Genomic DNA, 11064 nt, shown 5'->3' on the forward strand with positions numbered 1-11064 from the left:
ATTACTAGCAGAGTATCACAGATTTCAGTTCTTGCACTAGTTATGTTCATCGTTTACAGAAATGATCTACCAGAAGAAGTACAGAATTACATGAACATGTTTGCAAATGGTGCTACGATACTGGGGAAGATAGGAGATGCAAACGATTGTAATGCCGTTCAAATCGATCTAGACAAAATAAGGGTTTGGAGCATCAAGTGGCAAATGGAATTCAATGTGAATACATGACATACTGTATTATGGTTTGTGGAATAGGAGAAAATAGACCACACACAACTTACAAATTATGTGGAAATGAATTACAGAACTCTCATAAAGAACGAGACATGGGGTGGTTTGGATAGTAAGCTGTCGCCAGAGGAACACAAAGAATATTTTGAGAGGAGCACATGCGTCACTTTCCAACTTCAGACTTGTTTTTAATTATATGGATGGTGAAATACTAAAGAAACTGTTCATGACTTTTGTGAGACCAAAATTGGAATATGCAGCAGTTGTATGGTGCCAAAATCTCAAGCAGCACATAAATAAACTGAAAAAGGTGCAACAGCATGCTACAAAATGGCTTCCAGAACTGAAAAATAAGAGTTAAGAAGAGATTCTAAAGGCATTAAATATGCCAAAACTAGAAGATAGAAGAAAAGTAGGTGATATGATCACCACTTACAAAATACTAACAGCAATCAACCAAATTGACATAGAGGAATTCATGACACCAGCAACTTTACGAACAAGAGAACATACATTCAAGCTGAGGAAACAAAGGTGCCGAAAAATATTAGAAAATTTTCTTTTGCAAACAGAGTGGTAGACGGTTGGAACAAGTTAACCGAGAAGGTGTTAGAGGCCAAAACTATCAGAAGTTTCAAAATATTATATGAGAGTGGTGATAAGACGGGACACCACCGGTGTAGCTGTCATCTTGTAACTACACTTAGGTATTTACACTTGGGTAATTACACACACACAGCTCAATGTTAGTGATATTAAGTAATATTTATTTATTACTGTACCAGTAAGTATGAAATTTACAGATGTGAAAATGTAACTTACTAGATGTTTATAAGCTGAAGGTGATACTTTCTTCAAGAGTTTGTACAAGATGTCTCCATCAACTTGAATTGCTTCCTGCAAACAAAAACATGAAAAGATTATGACATCATAATGTCTAAGTGAAACAAAGAAAACTTTACACTACTACTTCTAGCAACATGTGAAAGTGTTATCATGAAGAAGAGCAACTTCTCCTACGTAAACAACTGCCTCCAGGAGGCTTTGTCATCACACAAATTAAGAATTTCCCTCTCTGACGCTCTCTTACCCACCCCGTGTTTACCCCAAGATCTTGTTCTTTACACACACAGATCACACTAACGTGACGCATCAACTGAACAAATCCACAAGGGCCGCACAAGGGTTTGTGCCTCGGAGAGGCTACGGGATCCAGTAAGTTCAGTAGAACTTCGGTTTCAACCCATTTAACCCTGTCGTAGCTCAGTCGATTAAGGCAGCGTCTGGGATGCTCCCGGACGCAGGTTCGAATCCTCGTCACGGCCCTCGTGGATTTGTTCATATTGTTCTTTGCTCTGTTCCCTGCAGTTAAGGGGACTTTCTCCACCCTGCCTGGGTTGGGACCTTTGAGTGAACACATGTTTCTCTAGGCTCATGTGGCCAGCTTCACCATTATTCCAGCCCTTCTCTTCTGTTGCCTCATCCTGTGGCTCTCCCAAGACTCTCTCTCTCTCTCTCTCTTGCAACAGTACAGTGGCGAGACCTATCTATATGGTTCATGGCACTCTTCTCATGGAGTTTCTAGGACTGTTGTGCCATCCCATTTGGGAGGCAAGTAGCAGACCAGCTCTTTAACAGTTTTCCACATATGCAAAAATCAGCCATCTTGTGATTTAATAGTTCATTTTATTTTAGATTAACCAGGCTATCATTCTGGTGTTGAATTATCATAATCAGGAGATTGTATTGGGTTCATATTGTTTATTGGTAAAGCATTCCATGCAAGAGTCTAGAAAAAAAATCATCAGGAAAGACCAGTGTTGAATGTAATGAAATGACCCATGGCATAACATATAATAATTACTGTACTTTTATATTCAAAAAACAAAAAAAAACTCAAAAATTATGAAATTTTTACAAGCACGATCTTCACTAAGCGAGCGGCTCTGGTAAACCGAGGCGGAGTCAGCTGTGCCACCAGGAAACCACGTGGTCAACCCATACGCATATCAACAAAGTTGCTAGTCGAGGCGAAGGTCGCAAGTCGAGTTGCATTTTCCGACGAAATTTACGTCGTAACTCGAAAAATTCGTAAATAGGGGTAGTTGTAAGTCGAGTTACCACTGTAAATTTATTCATGTCTGCCACCATCAAGGAAAGGCACCCAGAAAGACAATGAAACAAAACAGACCTCTGCTCGGTTAGTTGGTTAGAAACAAAGCAGACTCAAAGCAGCCAAAAGAACTCCCCCCAAACAATGTAAATAAATGATAAAAAATTTGTAAAACTAGCGCGAGCTAGTTCGCCCCACCTCCCTCCCTCGTTTGTGGGGAGGAGCGAGGCAGACCGGGTCAGCCGGCTGCTCCCGCCATTTCTTATGATGTTAGAAACCCCTCCGACGCCCTGGGAGAGGGAGTGTGTCAGGGAATCACCGGGGCTCACCCAGAAATTGGTGTTTCATTACATTCAACATTGGTGTTCCTGGGAGCCCCTTGTGGCTCATTGAAACTAATTACCCAAGGAGAAAGAAGGGCACTCACCAGGGAGAAGGAAGCACTACAGGTATAAAGATGAAGAGGAGACTATCGGCCGAGACACCCAACTCCAGGCCACATAAGGCCACTGAGGACTAGCAACAGACACAAGAAACCTGCTGCCAAGACCCTATCTGACTGCCAAAACTCCAGCATTCGAATATCAGCCCAAGACACATTAGCAAAGACTGCCAAAAAAGTGCCAGACTCACCCACATTATGGGCACAAGGGTACTCGCCCTTCTCTACACCAGAAGAGACCTGAACTGTATACAGCAGACACACTAAACAGCTAAATCACTTTCACTTGAGTTGTCTCCGCAGACTCCACATCAGGTGGCAGAACAAAATCCCAGACACGGAGGTCCTGGAAGGGGCTGGTATTCCTAGTGTTTATACACTCCTACAGAAAACTCAGGCCAGAGGGGCAGGTCACGTTGTCAGAATGCCTGACAGCCGACTGCTTAAACAGCTGCTGTATGGAGAATTATGCCAGGGCACATGCTCTGTTGGGAGGCAGAAGAAACAATTCAAGGACTGTCTCAATGTGACCCTCAAGGACCTGGACACCAGCACCAATACTTGGGAGTCGTTTGCTCAGGACTGTCCAACTTGGAAAACCAAAGTCACCACAGGGGTCTGTGTGGCAGAAAAACCACATGCAAAGCTAGAGCAACCTCCACCTCTGCCAGTAGCACTCACCCACAAATGTCCCGTGCGTGGGCGAACCTTCCGGACCCATATTAGTCTCATCCTCCACCATCTGACACACACAGCCACCAACCTTCGGACCTGATATATTGAAGTCATGGTCATCTTCACATCCGAAGGACGATCATCATCGTGGGCATGAGGGTGGTAAACCACAAGCTGGCCAAATTTTATGACACTGCAGACGACCTACGAAACACGAGCCCTGGAACAGGGAACCAGAAAAACCAGATCAACCGACAAGAAGTCCACCAAATCTCATGAGTAGGCAGATAAATAAATGGCTGCTGAACTTCAATCCAAATAAGTGCAAAGTAATGAAAATAGGTATGGGAGACAGGAGACCTGGATTTAACTATATTATAAAGAGATGGCAACTTAGACAGAACCAATAATAGAAAAAGACCTGGGAGGTTATCTTGAGATGATTTCGGGGCTTTAGTGTCCCCGCGGCCCGGTCCTCGACCAGTTCTCCACCCCCAGGAAACAGCCTGTGACAGCTAACACCCAGGTACCTATTTTACTGCTAGGTAACAGGGGCATAGGGTGAAAGAAACTCTGCCCATTGTTTCTCGCCGGCGCCCGGGATCGAACCCGGGACCACAGGATCACAAGTCCAGCGTGCTGTCCACCCGGCCGACCGGCTTCCTCGGTTGACAATACTAACACCAAAGGCTCATATGAACAGGATAACATCAGCAGCACATGGGAAGTTAGCAAACATAATGTCATCTAAGAATGTAAACAAAGCTTTCAAGTCCATACACACACTCTACCTATGTGAGATCATTACTTGAGAATGCAACTCCAGCATAGAACTCACACCTTGTCAAGTATAAATAGAAACTTGAGAAATTTCAGAGGTTTGCAACTAAACTAATACACCACAATTGAGAAACTTTAGCTATGAGGATAGGTTGAGATAACTCGGCCTCACAATCTTAGAGGAGAGAAGAAACAGAGGAGATATAATAACTGCATACTAGGAAGCCTATTTAAATTAGGAAGAGGTAGGACAAGGGGACATCAGTGGAAGCTAGATATGCAACTGATATGAAGAGATGTAAGGAAGTTTTCATTCCCCTGTAGTGTGGTAAGAAAGTGGAATGCACTGAAGGAAGAGGTTGTTGAAGCCCATTCCTTCCACAACTTTAGAAACAAATACAATGAACACATTAATATTGAGAGGGGGGTAATTAGTATGCCAGGTATGAAGAATAAGAGGCCAGGCATGTAGAGTAAGAAGCCAGGCATGTAGAGTAAGAGGCCAGGTATGTAGAGTAAGAGGCAAGGCATAAAGAGCTAGACTTCACTCGTGTAGTCACTGATATGCAAGCACTGAAGGTGTAAGCTGTCTCGCACAACTTGCTAACTCTTGTAACAAACTTCACTATTGATTTGCTGCCCTCACTTTGCCTTTTAATACAGAGTACATGACCCACTCACCAGTCCTCTTGCATAGTAGCCGGGAACGTATTTATCGCAGATCGATTTTAAGCACCAAAATGCAGGTTCGGCAGGCATCTGCATGAGAAGAACAGCGGCAAGAGGAGCATGAGCCTGGCAGTACTCATCAGGTGACACCTGCGCATGCACCTTCAGCACACGGAACAAATCTTCTTGCCTGGTGAAAATTAACAAATACAGTACTCTAGAATTAACATAACAGTGTAATTGTATATAAATAGCTCACATATGTGCAAAGGCCTTTGTGTTTGACGGAGGCACAAAAACAAAAGAAAGAGTTAAAATTAACAAATCTTAAGGAAAAAGTATCGAGTGCGATAAAATATCCTTTTCTGGGCAGCAGCTCAATAGCCATAATGAGCACACAACACTGGCACCCAAGGGCCACTATTGATATACCAGTACCTTATACTGTACCATTGCCTGGCTGGTGTGACTAGGAGCTACGTATCATAAATGAAGTTAAGGGCGAGTGGAAAACAACTACAAGAGTGTCCTCTTTGGTTTACAACACATAAAAATTATCTATACATAGGATCGAACTCCAATATTTGCAAATTTTCAGAAGATACAAAAATAAGGCAAAAAATAAATACAGGTTAAAAAGGATTCCTTCAAAAGCTTTCTAGATTGTCTTTTAAAATAGACAAACGATTAGCCAATATAAATAAATGTTGAAACATGTACAACGAAGGATGAGAAACTTAATCCCACGGATTACAAACCTCCCAAATGACGAAAAAGATTAACAAAAGCTTAATTTTCCTTCTCAAGCAAGGTGAAGAGCAAGGGGGGGGTGACATAATGAAGTGTACAAATACACAAAAATGTCCTGAAGTCATACTTCAGTAAGTCATACCTGAGATAATGAAACATGTGGGGACTTACCCATGACCTCCTTTCTGAAGGAACATTTCATGAAGGGGAAACTGCCGGTGAAGATCTTTTCTGATGTCATCTTCAAGTCGGGGATCAGCAGGAGCCTCAGCAAGCTGGTCAAACGCTCCGGGGTTTCTTTCTAATTGTCTGATGGTGGAAAGAAATGAGTGTGAAACAACAGCAGAGCTTAACAACAGATGTTTAAAATAAGAACAAGTATCAGCAAGAGAAGCTGGTGTCAAGAACTGAAGATTAGCAAGAAAAGCAAGTGAATCAAGAACTAATATCAACAAGAGAAGCCTGTGAGTCAAGAACAAATAATCAACAAGAGAAGCCTGTGTGTCAAGAGCAAATAATCAACAAGAGAAGCCTGTGTGTCAAGAGCAAATAATCAACAAGAGAAGCCTGTGTGTCAAGAACAAATAATCAACAAGAGAAGCCTGTGTGTCAAGAGCAAATAATCAACAAGAGAAGCCTGTGTGTCAAGAACAAATAATCAACAAGAGAAGCCTGTGTGTCAAGAACAAATAATCAACAAGAGAAGCCTGTGTGTCAAGAACAAATAATCAACAAGAGAAGCCTGTGTGTCAAGAACAAATAATCAACAAAAGTAACCTGTGTGTCAAGAACAAATAATCAACAAGAGAAGCCTGTGTGTCAAGAACAAATAATCAACAAGAGTAACCTGTGTGTCAAGAACAAATAATCAACAAGAGAAGCCTGTGTGTCAAGAACAAATAATCAACAAGAGTAACCTGTGTGTCAAGAACAAATAATCAACAAGAGAGCTCACTTGTGAGCACCACACAGGTGCTGCCATCCTCGTGCGCGCAGTGCTGATGGAATGCCCTTACGACAGCGGTCACGGACCTTCTTGTACTTCTTGAGCATGTGAGAGTCCCAGTTGCTGAACATCTCCAGCCATTTTTTCTCGCGTCGTCTGATCACATCGACCGGTACAGTCTCCTCACTATTGAAAAGCTAAACATCAGAAATCAAGCTTCAATATGGACCAAAAAAATTAACACAAAGTTTCTTTCATATAGCGGTTTTGTACACATAATGGTACGTATAGATACATACAATAATGCTTAACATGTACAGTATGCACCACAAGTCACACCTAATCTTATATGAGTATCAATCTCTGACACTCTACATAGGTTACATTTTGTTAAGAATCTTACGGATAAATTTAACTTACAAAAAGTTAAAAAAAAAAAAATTAAAAAGTCAAAAAGTTAGCAAAAGTACACTCAACTCCCAATCAGACAAATTTGTACCAGCCATTCCATTGGAACTGGAATCCCATTGTATTCAACATTTGTTATTTTCTATAAAATTGTACCCAACATTATTAGTTTAATTACAGTACAGTATAGTAAAAAACAGAACACTCTTTTGCACACATTTTGATACCAGAAGAGTGAGTGTGTGACTGGAGAGTTTGGCACATACCAGTCCTCCGAGTACTGTGCACCTCCTAAGAAGCCAAACTTGTCAGGCACCGTGGACACTTCAGACGCGGCCGCAACGCTGCTGGCCACTGACTCGGAGTCCGACCAGTCCCGGGTCGCCATCACAACCTCTGCATCACCAACTGGAAACCAGTGACTTGAGTTAACATGTGAAACATTCTCATGTGAACAAAGAATTATTCTATTTCTAAAATTTAGTCATGATTTTATTACCTTCGTACAATGGATTATAATATTCAATTTAAAAAAATACTTAAGAGTATAATTGACATTTTGGTGTAACAATTTGCAACTTATACAACACAGTATTTTTATATTATTAACATTAAAAAATGATGTGAGCTTATACAGATAATAATTACTTTTAAACAGCATAAGGAAATGCCATTAAATTTTTGTTTAATGTAAAACATAGCCATTTATATGAATCACTTAAAAAACTGCGTACAAGTCTTTTAATTAAATCAAAGTATTTGCTTTGAAAGAGAATGTGGAACAGTGCTCCCCAAACCTGGGTAAATTACCCAAAAGTGGTTAGAAGTGACTTTTCTTTCGATAACATCAAATCGTTGAATACACATTAGAATTTACTATAAAAGTGTACAAGAAGTGCTATAAAGTGATCAGTCCGTTTATGGTGTGTCCTGCAACCCGTCCTTCTAATAGAACGTCGCATTTTGACGAATACTCCACCTAAAGCCAAAAATTGTCGCACTAGAAAATGGTAGCGGCTTGCGAAATTGACATGCTGTCCTGTTTTCTGTTTTGGGTCCTCTGGCAGGTTAGAATAGCGGCACTTTAGTACGACAGTTTCTTGACGTTGGGAACCTTAAGAGGATGGGCTGGTGTGTTATGGAAACAGGACGTAAATGGTGCAGTGTGTTGCTAGCTGTGACGGAGAGGTACCACGCTGGCTGTATGCCACTCACATTTTTTGTGACAACTGATTCATATTTATACGTACACCTTATTATACAGAAACTCTCAATGTGTTCTCTGTTTTAGAGTCATATCACTGTTCGTGAACCAGTTATTCATTGTAGTAAACTTATACCATATGCTATCCCGCCAAACACACGACCAAACAACGTTATGTGCTCTGCCGTGCTACCTTGCCAAACACACCACCAAACCACATGTGTTGTATATTCTGCCGTGCTACCTCGCCAAACCCACGACCAAACCACATGTGTTGTATATTCTGCCGTGCTACCTCGCCAAACACACGACCAACCTATGACGATGCTATAACATTTGAGCAAGTTGTAACACCTAGCAGGCTGTAACAATTATTTAACAAGGTGTAACAACTTTCTAATACGTCATAAAAACTTTATGAAAAGATGTAACGACCTTGTAACAAGTAACAATAGTGATCTTTAAATTGTGTTTTTTGCAGGGATAAATAAGTCATTGAAAAAGAGTGAGCATCGAGACCATCCGGAGCGGAAACATCCAACATTGCTGACTAAGCCTCCATCATACTGTACTGTCAAAGTTCAGAAAGCATTATAAAGCAGCACCGATTTACCAACAAGGATTCCAAAGCAATATTTAATCAAAAGAATATGGTGAAAGCAAGTTTTCAAGTGACTTACCTGATTGCAAAATTACATACAAGTAAGGAAGTAAATTACACGTATGCTAAATTTTGTGAGATATGTGATGAATGCACAAAAATGATACCAAAACAGATTCAGAACTAGAAAATAGGATTGGTTCAACAGAAGTTGCAAGAGAGTAAGAGAACAACTATATGGCAGTGAGGAGAGAGGTAGAAGGAAACTCTTGAGAAAACGATAGACAAGTTTTGGAGAAAGTGTAACACTGGGCAACAAAAGTCATTCCAGAGATAAGTCATCTCTCGTATCAGGAACGGTTGAGAGCCATAGCCTTAACAACATTGCAAACCAGGCATGACAGGGTGGATCTCACTGGAACAGTTAAAATACTGAACAAGTTGGAGGATGTTGATCCTGACAGTGTCTTCTCAACAAACCCCAAAGTAGGACTGAGAACAGGAGATGCTTTTTCACTTATAGGGGTCATAAACCCATGGAATCGCCTATCTGCCGAAACCGTATATGCCAAAACTGTTAGGTGTGAAAATCTACCTGGAAAAAATCAAGGCAAATGGGGAGGGGGGGGATGGGACCATCGTCAAGCCGCCGGCTTCCTATCTTCGTCGAGGCCACTAGTGTTAGTGGCCCTCAGGTAAAAGGTAAGGTAAATGTAGAACAGAACCAGGAAGTTTCTGTAAATTGATTAAAAGCAAGCTGCAGGCAAAGGATAAACTCCAGGGGTTGATAATGGGGAAGACTTCCCCTGGTGAAGACTCCCCAGGAGGCATGGCAGGAAGTGCAAAATAGCCCTGTTGAAAAGCAAAGGTACAATACGTATGCTGAGAGAGAATTCTAGCATCATCAAGGGCCCCTCAAGACTTTTCAACACTCCCTCTACACATAAGGGGCATAACTAACCGACCTCTCATGGTGTTAAAGAGATCCCTTGATAAATACTCCCAAAGGATAAATGATTAACGAGGATGAAATTAAAACGTTAGGGTGAGAGAAGCTGTGTCCCACAGCCTAGTTGCCCAGATCACCTCTCAGGAGGCCTGGTCAGGGACTGGGCTGCAGGGACATTGATCACTACAACCAACAAGAAGACAATACAGTATGTAGCGGACTGGAATCTGAACTCCCAAATACAGTACCTGGTTGATACCTGGTTGATGGGGTTCTGGGAGTTCTTCTACTCCCCAAGCCCGGCCTGAGGCCAGGCTTGACTTGTGAGAGTTTGGTCCACCAGGCTGTTGCTTGGAGTGGCCCGCAGGGCCACATACCCACCGCAGCCCGGTTGGTCCGGCACTCCTTGAAGGAATAAATCTAGTTTCCTCTTGAAAATGTCCACTATAACAGTGTCCACAGACCACGACTCCTCAATAAAGTGTAATGGAGTGTCTACAGACCAGGACTCATTACAATGTAATGGTGAGTCCACACACCAGAACACCCCGTTACATTTTCCAGTACAAACCCTACAACATTTCATTAGAGTGCAAGCACATGACCAGGAGAAAGACATAACTCACATTATCCTCCATACTGCATATTCATTTCTACAACTAAGGACATTTTTAAGTTGTGTGTTCATTAAGAAGTGAGCACACAAATAGACTATGTAACTTAGTAGGCATCTTGAAGAGGGTACAGTATTAGTATGGAGCATGCTGGTACACCCATGTGAGGAGGCTGGTACACCCATGTGAGGAGGCTGGTACACCCCCATGTGTGGAGGCTGGTACACCCATGTGAGGAGGCTGGTACACCCATGTGAGGAGGCTGGTACACCCATGTGAGGAGGCTGGTACACCCATGTGAGGAGGCTGGTACACCCATGTGAGGAGCCTCCTACAGGAGAGTGCTCATCAGGGAACTGTGACCAACTGATGATACTGTGCTCGTGTCAACTGGTGATACTATTGATGATGTGGGGTGGTGGCTCAGTGGACAGAGCTCTAGACTCGTGGACCTAAGAACCGGGGTTCGATTCCCCGACACCGCCGGAAAAACAAATGGGCAGTTTCCTTCACCCTGATCCTCCTGTTACCTAGCAGTAAATAGGTACCTGGGAGTACCTATTTAGAAGCAGATACTACGGGCTGCTTCCTGGGGGGGATGTGTTGTGTGTGTTTTGTGTGTGTGTGTGTCTTTTTTGTGTGTGTGTGTGTGTGTGTTTTTTGTGTGTGTTTTTTGTGTGTA

At 42.2% G+C, this 11064-nt stretch overlaps 1 protein-coding gene across 9 annotated transcripts in view; it reads right to left on the minus strand.

Moving 5' to 3' along the window:
• The window catches only part of LOC123749959 (TBC1 domain family member 10A-like), a 47293-nt gene that overhangs the window by 18055 nt on the left and 18174 nt on the right, over nucleotides 1-11064 (minus strand). For 6 of the 9 annotated variants that reach the window (XM_069301722.1, XM_069301725.1, XM_069301723.1 and 3 more), the window contains 5 exons: nucleotides 7281-7422; nucleotides 6616-6792; nucleotides 5832-5969; nucleotides 4923-5100; nucleotides 1054-1128 (listed from right to left, as the gene is read on the minus strand). In XM_069301722.1, coding sequence (XP_069157823.1) covers nucleotides 1054-1128; nucleotides 4923-5100; nucleotides 5832-5969; nucleotides 6616-6792; nucleotides 7281-7402 — 690 coding nt within the window. In that variant the 5' untranslated portion in view covers nucleotides 7403-7422. Of the gene's footprint in view, nucleotides 1-1053; nucleotides 1129-4922; nucleotides 5101-5831; nucleotides 5970-6615; nucleotides 6804-7280; nucleotides 7423-10016; nucleotides 10705-11064 lie in introns of those variants that run through there. The other 3 variants (XM_069301727.1, XM_069301719.1, XM_069301728.1) reach the window with 3 other exon arrangements.

Source organism: Procambarus clarkii, chromosome 46, assembly GCF_040958095.1.
Source record: "Procambarus clarkii isolate CNS0578487 chromosome 46, FALCON_Pclarkii_2.0, whole genome shotgun sequence".
Lineage (NCBI taxonomy): Eukaryota > Metazoa > Arthropoda > Malacostraca > Decapoda > Cambaridae > Procambarus > Procambarus clarkii.